Genomic DNA, 19,000 nt, shown 5'->3' with positions numbered 1-19,000 from the left:
GACAGGTGGGGAAGTCAAATACTCTCAAAATTTAAAACACACCCACCCACCCCAAAAAACTGCAGTTCCCAGGATCCTTTGGGGAAAATTCCCCGTGCTAAATTGCTATAATGTGCTTTAAATATATGGTGCGCATATGACCAAATGTGTCAGTAAATTCAGAGAGCTATTATTGCCGTATCCTGTTAAATAAGGCACTGTGATTTTTTTTGAGAGCCATTTCCCAGACATTGTGTATGAAAGCTGACCGTTGTATCCAAGTCGCAATATTTGTGGGAGATATTTCTTATTACATTTCCCCGTCTTCTTGAATAGAAAGGTAGAAATCTTTAACTTTCCTTTGTCGATTATTGGTAGGTTGTCTAAAAATTGACAATTTGATCTACGTTCGAAATTTGGCAGTTAACCTACAAGGAAATACTATTTCCAGCAGTAAACTGTTTATAAATCAGCATTGATTTAAAATATTTTTCCTGTTGGAGTAAGTTTCTGAATGATTATATGGAATGACTCTCCTGTTTTGTTATTGCCTACAAGCTATTGTGCTGTTTACATTTCTGCAACTGACATGGCAGCCTACAGCTGAAACATGAATACACTCGTATATGGTTGTGTACAAACAGTGAAATGGAATAATCCTTGAGAGATTGCATCAGTTTTTTTCAGGGGGTTGTGGGGGATAAAATCCAGTTGCCTTCAAGAAATCTTTCATTTAAGATGCCCATCGATACTTGGTTCAGGTCACAGTTCAAAGGCCTTAGGCTGCAAGTCATTTGAGATTCTTGTATGCATCCATCTCCTTGTGGTCTGGCTTGGGCTGAGCTCAGCTTGCTGTGGCCTACAGGCCAGAAACTATTCCAGAAAGAGGTTTGAGAGATGATGTCAAGTGGCATAAGTTCTTACTTGCCCAAGGATCAGCCTTACCTAGCATACATTCAGGAATGCAGCTAGAGGAAATACGGCAGATTTATCATTTTGCTAAATGTGGTGGTGGGAAAAACCCAAAGTAAAAGTATGGTTATGTGTATTTTGTATTGTATTGTATTGTATTTTATTGTATTGTATTGTATTGTATTGTGAGTTTTCTTGAACAATCTGTGTATTCATTAGTGGGAAACAAAAAATTTTAATATTCCAATTTTCTGGTTTTTAAAAAATTGCTCTGTTTCTTTGTAGTGAAGTTCTGCCTGCAGCAGAATGTGAGAAGCAGATGAGACAGACTCATGATTAATGACCTTTTCTGTTTCTTTCCTTCTCTTCTTCTCTAGGAGGCTTCTGGGCATCATAACAAAAAAGGACGTGTTAAGGCATATGGCTCAAATGGCTAATCAGGACCCTGAATCCATCATGTTTAACTAGGCTGATCCCAGAGGACAGGCTTTCAAGGGAACTTTACTGGACTAATAGATGTGGATTTTGTACAGTACTTCATTTTTGTTTTGTTTTGTTTTGTTAAAATGAGATTTAAATAAGATGGAATCATATCCAGGGCAGAACCAAAGGAAAATGCTGACGGGGGGAGCGAATGCAACGTTAGAGTTTGGAAATGCTATGCACCTGCAGATGGGCTTGGGCTAAATGCTACTCTTGTCATGGGAACGTTTATTCCCATGGTGAGTTTCCAATTCTTCCCTTCCATGGTAGTTTCCTCAGGAGCCATCATCACCTAGTTGTTTTCCCTGTCCCCTTTGCACGTAAACTCTGATGGGGGGAGAGAAACTCTACTGCGTGATCAGCCTTGAGTCAAAATGTGAGTGCTGTGATATAGTTTGTGGGAGGGGAGGGTGGGGAGGAAGTCACCAAGAGGTTTGATCCTACAGAATTACATATAAGTAGCAACCAAGGTACTTATAACTGCTTGGTTGGTGCATGCATAGGTGTGAAATGGTTTGTGTTGACAAGGAATGGGAAGCATGGAGGAATGCCACCAACTCGATAGGGTGATGTAGAAAAATAGCAAGCATATTTATAAATACAGTATTAAGACAAATGCAAAAACGTTGTGTTCAGAACAACTGTGTGCTAGACATGTTTTTCTCTCCTAAGTTTAGCACTTATTTGTTAATGGATTATGCTAAAGTATTTTCAGGAAATGTATAATTTTATGAAGAAATGTATTGCTTTTGCCTATTTTTGTAGATAGACAAAGTAGATTTAAAGCTGTGCTTCAGTTGACTTTCAGCATTGTAAAACTGGCTTCGTTTACTAAGTTTTATCCAACCTAAATTCTCACGTTCATTTTTGAGGTGATGAAATTGCCATGATGTGACTTCTGACAGTCATTTTTACATGGTGAATATTTCTTCTCATTGACTGCATTTGCATGTAATGCTAAACTTTGGTTTAACACTGCATGCGCAGGCTGGAATGAGCAAGAATATGACTTGGGTGATGCTTCTCTTACAGAATCCCAGTTTGCATAAACCAGAGATCATGATTTACAAGTAACTGTGGTCAGTTTTAAAGCAACCTGGCTTTTACATTAACCAGAAGTTGCTTTTGAAAAAAAACAAACCATGACCTCTGATTCATATGCAACTGCAAGCAAGGACTTTTATGTAAGCAGAACTAAACACTGCCCAAGCCCTCATCTTGGCTATGCAGGAGGAAGAGAGGAGAGTGCATGAGTTTATTTATGTAATGCTAAACCATGCAAACTGGGCCACTGTTTCCACAGTGGTAAAATCTGCAATTGACTACATCCTGGAGATTTTATCACAGTTTTTTTCAGGCTCATGACATGTAAAAGTTGAACCATAGGCACATCACTCGGTCATGAAAGATAATTGGAAATGAGCTTCAGTATTTTTATCAATAGGATTTTTTTTTATCCTTCCTAATGCACAGCAAAGTTGTTAATATTTATTACTTCTCTATGCAAATATTGCATCATTTTTGGGTTTATGCCACAGTAATTTTTTGCAGTGTAAAATACTTTGTAAACCATGTTTTCTGTATAATGAATGCACTTCTGTACCAGTTCTAGCTAATTTCTTCTTCCTCCAGTTGGAAGTTCTTTTCGCAGACTTGAAGGTTCTGACACCTGTGATGTTTGTTACAGCAAAGATAATCTCTGCATCTTCTTGGGCACAAGAGTCATGGGGAAAGTTTTATCTCTTCAAAGAAAGGTAGAAAAATGTTTTGTGATATTCAGTTCTCGTTTTATTATGGCTTCTTTGGCTGATATTGTTTACTACTGGAACAGAGGTAGCAAAACGGTGCCTTTCAGATGTTGCTGGATTATGACTCCCATCAGCTCCAGCCAGCACAGCCAGTGGTAAGGGATGATGGGAGTTGTAGTCTATGACACCAGAAGATCACCATTGTTGGATAGCCTTGTACTAGAAGAATGTGAGATACCAAAATGTCTTTCAGAACTCTACATACTTGGGGAAGTAGAGACACTACAGGACAGCTTTGCAAATTGGTAAATGTGGACTCCTTGGCCTGTAATTCCATCAACATAAATGAGTGCTTTAGTTTAAATTGTTTGTGGATGGTTGAACAATGCATTTATATGGCATCTACTGCATTTGTGGATGTGCTGTGGGCTATGCCTAGCAATTACCTTACTGCAGTGTTCATGACATGGAGATTAAATTGCTTGTAACAGCATGGAGGTGGCATTTAAGAAACATCAGTGCATGGCAGTCACAAGAACCATGCTCTAGAAGTATGAAACAAGACTAAAGTCCAAGCCTTTATTAGGTAGCCAAGTTAGCCATGGGCCATAAATTGTATAAAAACACACACACACAGAGTTAAGTTTTCCAAAAGCCAAACTGATCGTTCTGAGCAGCGCATGGAACCAAATACGGATAATTAAATATCATATTGTGGAACAGCCCCAGACATTAAGTATAGGAAGAGGAAATCTGATGCTCAGGTCGATCTGATAAGCACATTGTTTCAAAGTATAGCTTGCAAGAGTGAGGTATGATATAATAGTCAAGGCAGTGGCGATGATGTGGGTCGCTTGAAAAATCTCAGTTTTCTAGCTCACAATTAAATTACTACAAGCACCATAACACTATTTATTTATTAAGGGTGTGCACGGGCCGCAAGATTGTTTTTCTCTGTAACTTTGGGAGGCATCTTTACCTGTTTCAGAGCAGCTCTTTCTCAGAACATAGTTTTGCATTTCTGAATTCCAAACACAAGAGAAAAGGACTCACTGAAATGTCTATTTGCTAGTTTACATGTGCAGGTAAAACTTGCATGTACTCGCAAGAGGTCCACACAGAAGAATTTGGTACATGCTTATTAACAAAGAGGTGTACATTTTTATGTAGATACATTTTACGTCTCTTGGTTAATATATATTAACTGTTGAAATTGCCTCATGTTATACCAGGTGTGCATAAATATTATTTCATTTCATTTATGGGTTGCTCTTTTAAAAATAAAATAATAAAGTGGCTTGCACAAAATTACTAATAGCAATAAAATGCAGCATCTTAAAAAGGGAACACAAATTAATGCCACTTTATTTTGGAATTCTTGTATTTTTACTACTCAGCAACTAAATTTTGAATAGAGAGTCAAATGATCTACTTCCTCTCTGACTTTATCTGTAATTTTTGGTCTGGCTATTGAGAACTATTTATCCTCTGTACAGGTCTCCTTTCCTTGAAATATAGGGAGGAAAATAAATTTTAATTCGGGATGTATGTGTAATCTACTTTATACATTAGGGAGTAAGAAAATAAATTGTATCTAGAAGCAAATAACATTTTCCATCTTTAAGCACAAAGATCATCCCTTTTTTGCAGATGATGAGACCTTATTTAAAAAATCTGCATCCGCCAAGTGAAATTAATATTTGTAAGTATTTTAAATTTGCCTTTTCCCCTTTCACTTATGCCATTCATAATAGTATGACATTTTCAAGTCTGAAATTTCTTATCTTCAGAAGTTGAATATAAATACCAGAGATTTTTTGGCTTTTTTGACACTGAGAAATGTCAAATATGATTTGTAAATGGACAACTGTTAAATACAAATTACCATTGAACATTATCTCATAGTTAACCCTGTGAGATTAAAAATGCCGCTGCATTCAAAGGCTGTCAAATGATAAATATGATTGCAGCCATCAAGTGGTTTTCAATCCTCTTTTGCAGGTAAGGAAGGGTATAAGGGGAACCTGAAGATCAACAATAACAGACAGGCTCTCCTAGGAGATAGCTGGCCAACCACTACTCATCTTTTACGAATTGCACACTACAAAGGATTGTTGGGGGCTGATGAACTCCTGAATCCCTTCAATCTGGCCTAGACGCTTTTGTAATGTACCAAAGTTGTGTGGCAGATATGCAATGCGTTTTTGTCAGACAGGATAAGGTAGAAAATGTTCCCTGAGAATTTGAAAACCACAGTGCTATATTATCACATGTCAGATAATTGTACAGTAAGATCATTGGTATCTGTGCGCATCAGTTGCTAATTCTGTCATTGGATACAGAAATCAAACATGTTTGCTTGACATAGCGCCACTATGAAGTTTTCTGCCCACGAATTTCATATGGGGGGGAAAATTCACAGTGGAGAGTTATGCGGAGAAAAATCCAGTTGAAATTAATCTATCAGTTGATAATATGTGTCTAATCAAATTACCCAGAGACAGATGAAAGCATTAAAAATAATAATAATCCAGCCTCTTAACAATCCAGAGCCTTGTGTGTCAAAGGACTTATTACCGTATTTTTCGCTCTATAAGACACACTTTTTTCCTTCTAAAAAGTAAGGGAAAATGTGTGTGCGTCTTATGGAGCGAATGGAGGCTGCACGGCTAAGCCCAAAGCCAGAACAGGGAGACGGAGCGCTGCGCAGTGCTCCGTCTCGCTGTTCTAGCTTGGGGATGGCTGCGCAAAGCCTCCGCAGGGCAGCGGGATGCCTTCACCCTGCTGTTCTGCGGAGGCTTCAAAGGCTGTCCCTGAAGCCAGAACAGCAAGAGGCTATCCCAGAAGCCAGATCCCTCTTGCTGTTCTGGCTTCTGGGGTTCAGAATTTTTTTCTTCTTGTTTCCTCCCCCCCAAACTAGTTGCGTCTTATCGTCCGGTGCGTCCTATAGAGCGAAAAATACGGTATTTGGGGAATTTCCCCACCCAGTCACAGGCAAAGAATGGAAGTCTGTAATGACATGTGACTCTGGCCTGTGCTCTCACTGCCCTTATTTTTGCATGCAGATAAAAGTGATTTAAAGATTATCAACATTAGCCATGTTGGTCAATGAATATTTGCTGGCTAAGCAAATATTTACACAATTATCAGCTAGTGTTATTTTTCTGTCTGTATATTATTGCACAGCAGAGCTCAATAATTACTGGAAGGACTCAATAATATATTGATCCAACTCCCTTGTTATTTAATTGATTCTGAGGATCAAAAATTGTGTTGTCACTGAGCACGGTTGACTTAATTTTGAGATTGATCAGGAAAGGTGTATTTAACTTATGCCAATGCAGTACATTACATGATTTTTAATACATGGAAATGAGATTATGTCAGATCAAACGGGTGAATAAACATTTGATAATGATTGATGAATGGTTGGTACGCAGTTTTGTGCTATGCATGCTTTGTATGTACCTAACTGATAAAGCATAAGATTTTACTTTCCCACGAAGTGACAAAAAACATAGGAATAAATAATGTATTACACAAATTTATTTATTAGAATAGCAGCATAATAAAAGTAATATTTTTAATAGAAGAAATTGTGAAAATCAGCATGGGAAAAAAATCCTGCCTCAATCTGGCTTTGTGGTCAAATGTACCCCAAGAGATATTAAGCACCACACCATTTGTAAGCAAAAATAATAATTAAAAATGTTTTAAATAAGACTGTCATTTTCCAGTAAAACAATATGGGTGGGGGGAATCATTAGGGTGTGGCCTCATTTCTTAATTTTGCTGCCTGCACTTGAGAGTTCTTTATAATGAGAAGAAAGCAAAGTAAAAAATATCTGCGACGTTCCCTTAGAATGTAGGAACTAAGTTCCTTAGAATGTAAGTAAGAATTTTGGCCTGGCATGCCATAAGCAATTTAAAATAGTTAAGGATTAATAACTAGTCTTACGGTCTGTGCTGGATGAGACATTTCATCACATTGTCCTGCTTCAAAAGTTCACTATGAGCAAAAGATAGCCACATGTCATTGGCAGGTGAAAAGATGAATGCCTTTCCTACCTGAACCTGAGGCTCCTGCACTGAACAGTGCCTCTAAGCCCATGAGCAATAGCTTCTAAAATTCCACTAGGAGAAAAACCTAGATCTAAATTGTGTTGTTAGTTCCTTTTAATGTACTATGGCCACTCGGGGTATCCAGTCAAGCCCGGTTCTAGAGCAGGGAAAGAGACAAAAAGCTGCTGTATCCTTACCCATTTACTCTGGAACAAAGTGCTCTTCAGCTCAGCTTGGTAGAGCATGAGACTCTTAATATGAGAGTTGTGGGTTCGAGCCTCATATTGGGTGAAAGCTTCCTGCCTTGCAGGCGGTTGGACTAGATGACCCTGGTGCTCCCTGTGACTCTTCTGTCCCCCCCCCCATACTTCTCACCTTTCTATCCCTTTCATGTACGACTCCTTTGCCTCTTCCCACTCTGAAAGTAGAGCAATGAGGATTCTCATCTAAATTCTAGCATAGCCTCATTTATTTCTCTTCAGAACAGGAAGTGGTTAATCTTTCAGCCAGGGGACTAATCCAGTTCAAAGTGTAACTCTGATGGCGCAGAATTATTAACATAAATCATTTGCTTCCTATGGTTAGACTATCCCTCAGAAGCATACAATCACTAGATCTGCATTTTGGATGGCATTAGCAAACAGAGATTCGAACAACCCTAAACAGAAGGCTTTTTCATTTTTATTTTTAGCCCACTCTTTCTCCACTCATTCTCCCCTGCACCGCCCAGAACTACTACTGCTTCCCAGCCATGACTAAAGGCGGAAGGAAGGAAGGAAGGAAGGAAGGAGAGAGAAATAACACTGCTGTTAGTTCTTCCCAGGCCAGAAGCGGTTAATTGGGTAGCTTTTTGTGGCAGCCCTGTCAACAGGCTGCTTTTCAGAAAGAACAAAACAATGTTAGCACACACAGCACCCTGGGTATGTGTGTTTCCAATAGGCCCTGCTCTCCATCTCTGGCTTGCACGGCCATATGAAGAATTTATGCATGATCTGTCCTTTGTTATGGAAACACATATTTTAAAGATTAAGTAGCCTGTCTTAATCCAAGCAGAGTTGGCTGAAAGCTCAGGAGAGAGAGAGAAAAAGTGAGAGAGAAGCAACTAAGTACTCTTTCTCCAGACTGCTAAATAGGTTACAATCAATTCTTCTAAGTGCCGGGAATCACTCGCTTCTGTCAAATATGTATTGCCATCACCCACCATCAAGCAACACCTCCTCCCCCCCCCCCACTGGTTTTCATATTTACATTGTTTGCTGGTGAGTTCCATTATGAGGAATGTGTCCCCCATAGTGCATCAAAATGGGAATATTAAATTCTTACAGCAGGGTGAGATATCTGGGGAGAAGAGTGGGTGGGAATGCAATATGACCAGAGCAATAATTCATGTTTCCTTGGCTGTTTGATGCTTCACAGTGTTCCTGTTATGAATATATCATTCCACAAAGACTTGCCAATATGGGTCAGCGTGCTAATTGGGAAGGCCGTGATACCCGAATGCTGAGGTTGTGACATAACTTGAAGTGATTTCTGAGTGGTTAAGTAATGCATTCAGGGACAAGGCGGTGAGAATTAGTGGGTGGAACAAACTGCCATGGAATGCAGCGAGTTCAAATAATTTAAGTTACTGAGGGGTTTGGGTTGAACATGTTGGTATTTCATAATTCTGAGCTCAGCCACAGGAAAAGGGTGTTCCCCTCTCCCAGGCTCTTTCACTTAGGTGACAAATCCATGTGGTTTACAAAAGAAAGCCAGAGGAAGGGGAGATGACCTTTTTATTTATATTGTTCAAAAAGCTAGTTTTTTTAAAAAATGGAGAAGGCCTTTCTGAGGCTTAGGTCCATGCAAGATAACAAAATGGCTGATCTTTTTCAGTACGTCCCATGACTAAAATGGCATTTCTCTCCTGAGAACGCTAATTCTGTCTGCACAATTCCATTTCTCATTTCTCAGAAGTAAATTCCACTATAGTCAATGGGACTTACTCCGAGGTAAGTGTGGGCAGGATTGCATACAGTGAGTGGAACTGCAGCCAGCAAAATTCTTTGCAGGAGTCTTATGGGACTGGGTGGGCAGGCAGGCACCATTATAATATTCAAAACCAATATGCTTTTGCATGTGGGAAACTTACCATACCACACAAAATTCTTCAACTAGCATTTTCTCTGACAAGCTAACTTGAGTTTTTCACATGGGGCTTGTTTTTGCCCAAGCTACCTCCACAGGCAAAATTGACACAGTATAGTGACTAGATGAAGATTTTTGAATTGGCGAGCCTTTCCTTTGACAGTTCCTCATTCTTAATTGTTTTTTTACCTGAAAAAGCATGTAGGATAGGTAGTCTGAGCATTCAAAACAAACAACAGCCTGTCTGTGTAACCAAGCAACCAGAATACTTGCGTGTCTTCCTAACCTGAAGTTTACCGTTTCCATAAAGCACACTCCAGGCAGCTGGCATGACACAATCATGTTTGGTTTTTTTCTTTTACTCTGATTTCTTTTCCTGACTTTGGTTAATAATGTGCAGCAAACCTAAAGAAGCTGGAACGTATAGGGACACTTATTGCTGCCAGCAACCCAGAAGCTCTCATCTTCCTTCCACTTCCTTCCAGAAACCAATGAAACAGTTTGGACGTTTGTATTACTTCTTTCCATTTATCTTTATCTATGTAGAAAATAGCAACCTAGTTCTAGGCCTCAAAAGTATAGACTATTGCTTCGAAATGTCTTTGTGATCGATTAAAAAATTAATGAAAGAGCCCTTTTGGTGGCCTTCTGGTTATAGTCCAATGATGACTCACCTGTGACCCTCCAGATGTTGCTGAACTACATCTCCCATGATTCCTGGCCATTAGCTATGCTGGCTAATGTTGATGGGAATTGTAGTTCAGCAACACCTGAAGCTCCACAGGTTCCCCATCACTGCTGTAGCCCTTTTATTTTCATGGCACAAGTTTATCAATGGCCAAGGAAATTGAGGACTTTGGTTTAAATGATCTGTTTGTTGGATGCAATAACACCAGAATCTAAGGATAAAATTTGGTTTACATGTTGAAGGGACGATTGTACCCATCTTCAAATGGATAAATAAAATGAAAACACAGCACAATGCAGCAGCACCATCCCTGAAAGCACAGATTATCTCGAACATGCAACTGACTTTTATTCTGATACCTCCTTTTTCAAGTATGAATGCTTGCTTGCCCTCCACACTTGTTTTAAGAGGCTAAACTTCATGCAATGAAAAAAAAAAAGCCCCTGAACAATGGGGCATCAAGAAAAAAGCTGGTATGCATTCTGAGTTCCCTCAGATTTTTTTCCTGTTTTCAAAGGGTATTATAGAATTATAGAGTTGCAAGGGACCCCGAGGGTCATCTAGCCCAACCCCTTGCAACCCAGCAATCTCAGCTAAAGCATCCATGACAGGTGACCATCCAACCTCTGCCTAAAAACTTCCAATGAAGGAGAGTCCACAACCTCCTGAGGGAGTCGCAAGAAAAGAAGCACATGGGGATACAACATTTCCCTTCGTGACGTGTCAGAGTGAAAGTTGCCTAATTCACAGGGCCTAATTCTGTGATTAAAGTTCATAGACAAAGTCAAGCCCAGTTTCCATTTTTGAGCATGGCAGGAAAGTAGGAACGCGATGGTCATTGTGTTTCGAATACAAATCCATTTTGAAGGGGGCCAGGCTTTAGGATGGTTTGCTAATTCCTGTTTGTATTCAATAGGAACAATAATAAATACAAGGGAACGGCAGTACTTCTGTGTGCCATAATTTAGTCCCATCAGAACAACCTTTTAAGTGTTTCTTTGGTGACTCAGCTTCCTTCTCTGCTAACAATGGCATTCCTGTGGGAGAGCAGCAAGACAGTGACTCACAGTGTGCTGCTCTACATACAAACACAGCTGTGCCAGGAACAGTTGTCCGTTTATTTCCCTCTACAAGCCACCTTTAAACCACAACAATGGAGCCCAAACATATTGTTGCAGCTAACCAAGTGCTGTTGGCCCTGCGGACAAATTAAAACAAACCTTTGTTAAACTCAGCTGCAATAATCCAATGCGTTGTCTAGGACCAATGAAAAATCACAAAAGAGTTCTTGACCTTCTTGATGACAACTCCCGCCATTTTTTGGCATTGATAATGTTTGATGGGAGTTGTAATTCGGCAGCATCTTAAGGGCCAAATCCTCCCCACACCCACTCTGCTTAACATTATCTATATTTATGCAACAGGTGAAAATATATTTACATCTGTTCAGACCTTTGAAACCTGACAGTGTTGATGCTGTTTCGAGTTTAGGCTAAGCATTGCCAGGGTATAAGAACTCTGAAATACAGTGGTACCTCGGGTTAAGTACTTAATTCGTTCCGAAGGTCCGTTCTTAACCTGAAACCGTTCTTAACCTGAAGCACCACTTTACCTAATGGGGCCTCCCGCTGCTGCTGCGCTGCCACCGCACAATTTCTGTTCTCATCCTGAAGCAAAGTTTTTAACCTGAAGCACTATTTCTGGGTTAGCAGAATCTGTAACCTGAAGCATATGTAACCCGAGGTACCACTGTAAATAAGTAAGTAAGTAAATAGATGTCCTGAAGAGGAAAACAGTGTGTGTGACAATTCAATTGAAGGTTAAATGCACGGAAAATAAGCACACTAACCACAACAGCAGAATTTGATGATGGCCACAGTGGTGTTAGCATTGTTGAGCTGATTAACACCAATAGGAAACCACATCCCTTATTAATCTCCAAATGAATAGAATTGCTTCTAAATCAGCAGTTTCATGCTTGAATAATGATGAAAAATATGGCACTTTCAGATGGTAGAACAGCTATTTGTAATTTAGTACTCTGTTTATATGCAGATGCAATAAAACATGCTCAGTGAGAAACACGCTATCTGAGATGATATGTAATTAAAGCAACACTCGGTGGAACATTTAATTTATATGGAAAATTCATATTGCACATTACTGAGAACTGCAGCATGTACATGGATGTCCACTAACCAGAAGACTATCGCCGTTTGAGACCACTAGATGGCATTCAAATACTCAGTATAACAGTCCTAGAATGCTATCAAATTATGCACACACTATTAATTTTGTAGCAGATGACATTGTCACAGTAGATGACATTTATCAACCATTTGAAGTATGAAGTTGTAATTACAAATTACTTTTGGGTATGATGTCTCTTCATTTTACTGTGAGCATGACAGAGGAAATGGGATGGCTGGATAAAGTGCTTTGGTTCTTTTGAGGAATAAGGAGAAGCACAAATGGGCCTGGCCTTTTAGACTACATATCCTGTCTGGAAAATACAGCAGAGAGAGAGACACACACACAGAGAGAACCAAAATCCTAGAACAATATGGACCTGGCTACCTAATTGTTTCTGTAGCTTTTAATCTGCAACGGATGCATTCTCATCAAAACTTTTTGAGTGTTTCTAGATTGCCCAGAAAAGCTGTGGAGAAGCCTTGATTTGATGTTGTAATATGTGCAAAACTTGTGCTTAGGACAAGTTTTTCCTGGAACAGGAGTACCCATTCAGCTTGTGGCAATCAGTCACTGATGAGGACCACCTATGTGGTCATCTCACTGACATATAAAGCCACTTTATTTCATTTCACTTTTAATTTGTATGCTGCCTTTCTATACACACAAAGCGGTTTACAAGCTGAAGAAACAACAGGCCGAGTCAGGCAAGGGCCCACAGCCCAGGTGGGTCTTGTTACCTCAGGGAAGAGGTATGTGATTCCTCAGCTTGATTAGGCTTAGTACAGGTGAGGGTCACATGCCTCATCAAGCCCAGATGCTACAATCAAGACTCAAGAGAGGGAAGGAGAGCAAAGCTGAGGTGCTTTGCTTGGATACTCCAGGAACTTCTACGGGACTGTGCTTTGGGTTTGACTCTGAACTGTGTTGCCTGACTTTTGGACTTGGCTTATGTGGATTGACCTTGGACCATGCTTCCTGACAGTTGAACTTGGGACTTGACATACTGTGTATGCCAGCAGGACTTGCCAGCAGGTAAACCAGGGGCACAGGGTAGCAGCTTACATGGATGGGGCTTGGGAGAAGAAGGGAGCCTGTGAGATCAGGCCTGCATGGAGGCACCGGCGGAGCCAATCCACCACTCCCGTCAGTGCTGCCCTGATCTTCCCATTGCCCTGCTTTACTCCAGGCCTGAACAGTGATGTTCATGTTGGGAGGGCTGCTGCCATACCACACTCTCCGCTGCTGCAACCTCCGCAGCAAACTGGGCAGTGATCCTTCAGTGTTGTCGTGCTGTCTGCTGCTGCGCATCTGGGGCTCTCATCCAACTCTGGCATTAGAGAGGAAAACCAGGAAAGCTCTCTAGTCCTACGCATGTAAAACAGTAACTCTCCCAAACCTAGTAAGGATGTGTGAGAAGTGGAAGTGCAGTCACACCCTACAAATTCAAGTTGAAGTGATCAGTTGTGCTGCTTAATACTTTGGGGGCCCCTTGAAGACTTCAATGGGTTCCCATCCTCCTCACTGCCACCCACTGGCTTGTCAGTCAGGGCCTCGCTCTCCCAGGTCAGGTGGGAAAACGCCAGCAAAGGCAGAGAGCAGATATTGCAGAACTCACAGCGAAGATAGAAAAGGGCTGGAGGAATGCAAGACAAGGAAAACACGTGGGGCTAGTGAAATGAAGGTAAGTCTCATGAATATATAATGAAATGAACACGGTTTTTAAACATTGGGAACAAAATAAATGAATATGTTTTAATTATAACAGTGAATTAAGTATTGAAACAAAACAAAACATTTCTTGCATATTCTCCTATTATGGTAGCATTTAGTTTACTGGATTGTACTCTGTGTGAGGCTCCCTTTGAATGGAAAATGCAGTTTTAAAATATAGAAGCTAGCTTCCGATGAATCGCAGAGATTGAGAGAATGGAACATAAATTATATTGGTTTGGGGGTAGCTACACAGGCACCTGGTCTGTTTCTGGATACAATTCAAAATGGTGCCATTGACTTAGACATCCTTATAAAGGCTTAAGATGGCTACTTTGGGCGAGACCTTTACATTGTCCCTCTGTCTCTCCTTTTTAAGAGTTGGTTTTTTAAAGAGAGTAGATTAAAGCTTGTTTTCTTTGTGCAGCTATACATTTTTATAATTCCACAATTGTTTCAGTAATTAAATGTTCCAGTTGTACTTGTTTGTTTGTTAGAATAATAATAGCTTTTATGTTCTTCATTATAATCTATATTACTTCCAGGACTCCCTTTCCAATATTTATATATAATTTTTTTAAAAAAATCCAGAATGGGATATGTTTACATCAACAATTTAATGGTCCCCCCCCCCCCGCTCATTGCAATGCCTTTCCAAAGTGTCTTATAATAGAATATTTTCTGCCTTAATACTCCATGCCAAATATCTTTTTCCTATTCCCCTAAAGATTTAGTGTCTTGTCTCTTTCAGTACTGAGCTACCAGTATCTGGGTAGCTGACATCTGTCTTCTCAACAGGTGTCATATGTTTCCTAACTAAACATAGGACTTGGGTCCAGTACACCTTACGTACAGTCTGAGTTGTTATATCCCAGCTTAGTCACAGGTTATCTGGAGGGGGGCTGCTAGTTGTTCCCCATGTTACAGAGCTCAGCTGAGCACCATTGGAAGTTGGGTGTTTAGTGTTGTCCATCCCATTCTGTAGAATGCTTTCCCAATGGAGGTTCATCAGGTGTCTTCTGAAGACCTTTTAATGTAGACAGGGCTATGTAACTTTAATTTTTTTAATAAGCCACTTTAATTTTACACACACACACACACACACACACACACACACACACACACATTTCATAGTGTTCTATATTTTATCCTATACAGTGGTACCTCAGGTTAAGTACTTAATTCGTTCCAGAGGTCCGTTCTTAACCTGAAACTGTTCTTAACCTGAAGCACCACTTTTGCTAATGGGGCCTCCTGCTGCTGCTGCGCCGCCGGAGCACGATTTCTGTTTTCATCCTGAAGCAAAGTTCTTAACCCGAGGTACTATTTCTGGGTTAGCGGAGTGTGTAACCTGAAGCGTATGTAACCCGAGGTACCACTGTATATAGTTCTACATCAGGCTTCCTCAAACTCGGCCAGATGTTTCTGGCCTACTACTCCCATAATCCCTAGCTAGCAGGACCAGTGGTCAGGGATGATGGGAATTGTAGTCTCACAACATCTGGAGGGCCGAGGTTGAGGAAGCCTGTTCTTCATCATCATATTTTATTGTATGAACTGGTGGGATATAAATACTTTCATTAAACAAACAAACAAACAAATAAATAGGCTACTACATTTTTAAAACTGTGTGCAGATGCAGGTGACGCTGTGGTCTAAACCACCGAGCCTCTTCAGCTTGCCAATCAGAAAGTTGGCAGCTTAAATCCCCATGACGGGGTGAGCTTCCATTGCTCTGTCCCAGCTCCTGCCAACCTAGCAGTTTAAAAGCACGCCAGTGCAAGTAGATAAATAGGTACCACTGCGGCGGGAAGGTAAACGGTGTTTCCATGCGCTCTGGCTTCTGTCACAGTGTTCTGTTGTACCAGTAGCCGTTTAGTCATGCTGGCCACAAGACCCAGAAAGCTGTAGGTGAACGAACGCTGGCTTCCTTGGCAACATGAGCGCTGCAACCCCATAGTCACATCTGACTGGACTTAACCATCCAGGGGTCCTTTACCTACCCCTACCTTTTGAAGTTGATTGAAATAAACAGGATTTTTTCTGATTAATCTCGCTTTCAGTAACTTTGTTCAGCATTCATGAGCACTAGACACACTGGTTTCTAAACAAAACATGGGATTTTAAGGAGTCTAGTGGATCCCCTGACATATACTCTTGAACCAAAATTGTGAACCATCTGTATAGGAGTAATCGTGACCATGCATTAAATGTTACTAATTAAACTAATCTAATACTCTCCTGACTACATGAAAATGAAAAGTTTGAGAGTTACATCCAAAATATTTTTTTTTTTTTTTTTTTTTGTGGAGGCAGAATTGGATGGATGGTGTTCTCTCCTCTTGGCTTCAGCTAGGGCAGCAGATCAATAAAGTCCATCTTAGAATGATCTTTTGTTTATGTAACATTTTCCCGTTACATTGCTGCAAATCCCCTCTCGCTTGATGACCTCCGCACCATATGAAGCCTTGTTTCAACATTGCCCATCAGTGCCTGGAAGGCTATTGTAGCAGGGATGTTTTAAAAATTCTCACTGACAGCTGGTGAGCTCCTTTCAAAGAGGGCTATCACGGCTTGAAGCCTGAAGTCCTCTTCCAGTGCTAGCGTGACAGTCAATGCACAAAGATTAAACTCTCAGCTGATGCCAGATGCCTGCGAGCATAAGAATCCCCTTTGGACCAATGCAATTTGATGATAGGCATCCTGAAGAGTTAATCATCTTCCAGGGATAAAGAAAACGGGGGCAAGAGCTGGGGGGAAAACATGTCTTCCCCAGTCTAGGGAAAATATATGTGCCTCTCTCTCTCTCCCTCCCTCTCTCTCTCTCTCTCTCTCTCTCTCTCTCCACAGTGTTTGTTTGTAATAATAAAGACTAAAGGTGCCCAGTGGCTATGGAGTTGAATGTTGGTGTGTTGGGGTGAATAATGGAAAACAGTTTGGAGGGGAATGGAAAGGGTTATTACTGGTTGGCTGGAACTCTGCATACAATTAGTTGCTGTTCCCACTTGTTCCATAGGTTCCCAGTGTTAATTACCATTTTTAAAAATTCCTTTTTAAATATTGTCACAAGAAATAATAAAAAAAAGGTTTGCCAACCCTTATGCTGTTTCCAAACCAACATTTGCCACTCTCAGCATTGTCAAGATGGATAAATAGCATTTTTCTAAAAATTTGTCAGCATTATAGTGTGCATTTCTCCTAACAGACACATTTTTCCAAACAAATTTCCCCAATATAATGCACGTTGTATATTATTTTCATGAATATATGGATTTTATACAGTATCCTCTTATATATGCATGTTTGTAAACATAGGTGCCAACTCCCTGGGTGCCCAAGCACACACAAAATTTCCCATGAAGTGGCCAGGCGCCCACAAATTTCGGTGGAGCCAAGTTGGCACTCCTGCTTGTAAACATTTTTTTGCGGTTGGAGAACTGCACTGCAAAATCCAGAGAATTGCAAATTTCAAAGAAGAAGCTGGATTTCAGTTTCTGTATAGCTTTGGGAAGTTTGCATTAGGTAGTTTTGCATTAAAATTTTCCATGGAATTTCCATGGAATTTCTCTTCCATCCCCACCTGAGAAGAAGTCACATTTAACAGAATGGGACTTATTTTTGCATCCATAGGACTGCACTGCTGTAATGCTTCAACTAACACAATACGACAATTTTTACACAGGTTGCTTTAAAATCAAAACACACTATAAATCTTGATCCTTTGGCAAACAGAACTCCATATTTCTATTAGGGGTGTCTGCTGCAATCCTTTTCACATTTTAATATATAAGATTTACCCTTGAGTATTTAAAAATTATTAATACTATAGAAAGGGTTCGTTTCTTTTTTATCCTACCTATTTCTTCAATTTAAAATGGACATCTTAAAATAGTACTTATTACTTATTCTGTTTTGTGTCATAATCTAACTCGCAAATACTGGTGACATTGTGAACACGGTGTCCTTGCATTCTCAAGTCATTGTCATCAAATGATAGCAAAGTGTTATTTCTATAACAATGGGTTTTATGCAGTATTGCTCTTCTGCTCATGAAACAGACCTTGGGAGACCCTGTGGAGTAAATTATGGGAGGCGGCATGTCGAGAGTTAAGCAGGGGAAGTCCTATTGCATGAGCGGAACGCTTCTCATGCAGCTTTGGATGAAATCTAATATCTATATATCAATATAATTTGCAGCATTCCAAAGAAGAGATCATTTATTGAAATTGAAATACTTTATTGTCACTTATACAACTTGTATACAGTGAGATTACACGAGCACCCCCCACTCAGCTTTCTTAGTCTTAATTCCCCTCGTTTACTGACGCACACCCACCAAACCCAAAAGTCAGTTGCCCTGTTGTTATCTTTTCATTCAGCAGCCTAACAGCCCACGGATAGAAGCTGTTCTTTACCCTGTTGGTGTGACTAATCATGCTTCTATATCTTCTGCCCAAGGGCAGGAGATCAAGAAAGTGCTGGCCAGGGTGTGAATCATCCCTGAGAATTTTCCTCACTCTCCTGAGGCAGCGTTCTTCCGCGATGTCATCCAGCGGATTCATGGGACACCCTATAATATCTTGTGCTGTATTCATCACCCTCTGTAGGCACTTCCTATCCGTTGATGTCAAAGCAGCGTACCACACCGTGATGCAGTATGAAAGGACACTTTCTATTGTGGACCGGTAGAGGGAGATCATCAAATGTTAATTGACATTGTTCTTTCACAATACTCTGAGGAGATGGAGTCTCTGTTGGGCTTTCTTAACCACCTGGGTTGCATTGATTTTCCAAGTAAGGTCTTCACTGAGATAAACTCCTAGGAATTTAAAGGAAGAGACTGTCTCCACACAGCCCACCCTGATGTACAGCAGGGCTAGTTCTCCTCTCTTCCTCCGAAAGTCCAACACCACCTCCTTTGTCTTGCTGATATTAAGGTGCAAGTTGTTCCCTAGGCAATGTGATATAAACACACTGGTGTCAATGGGAACTTGTTTTCTAAGCCTCATAGCTGTGTGCATGCTGCTGTCCAAATCAGAATCAAGACCACCCCCCCCACCCGAGATTGAACACAAAAAACCCAAAGAAATAGCTGCAA

At 40.4% G+C, this 19,000-nt stretch overlaps 1 protein-coding gene and 1 long non-coding RNA gene across 2 annotated transcripts in view; one reads left to right on the top strand and one right to left on the bottom strand.

Annotated features, from left to right (window-relative positions):
* Positions 1-6,542, top strand: part of CLCN4 (chloride voltage-gated channel 4) — a 31,282-nt gene extending 24,740 nt beyond the window's left edge. The window contains exon 12 of the mRNA XM_028727708.2: positions 1,269-6,542. Coding sequence (XP_028583541.2) covers positions 1,269-1,359 — 91 coding nt within the window. The 3' untranslated portion in view covers positions 1,360-6,542. The remainder of the gene's footprint in view (positions 1-1,268) is intronic.
* The window catches only part of LOC144327532 (uncharacterized), a 48,207-nt gene that overhangs the window by 6,550 nt on the left and 22,657 nt on the right, over positions 1-19,000 (bottom strand). The window lies entirely within an intron of this gene.

Source organism: Podarcis muralis, chromosome 4, assembly GCF_964188315.1.
Source record: "Podarcis muralis chromosome 4, rPodMur119.hap1.1, whole genome shotgun sequence".
Classification (NCBI taxonomy): domain Eukaryota; kingdom Metazoa; phylum Chordata; class Lepidosauria; order Squamata; family Lacertidae; genus Podarcis; species Podarcis muralis.
This window is presented reverse-complemented; position numbering and strand designations above follow the sequence as displayed.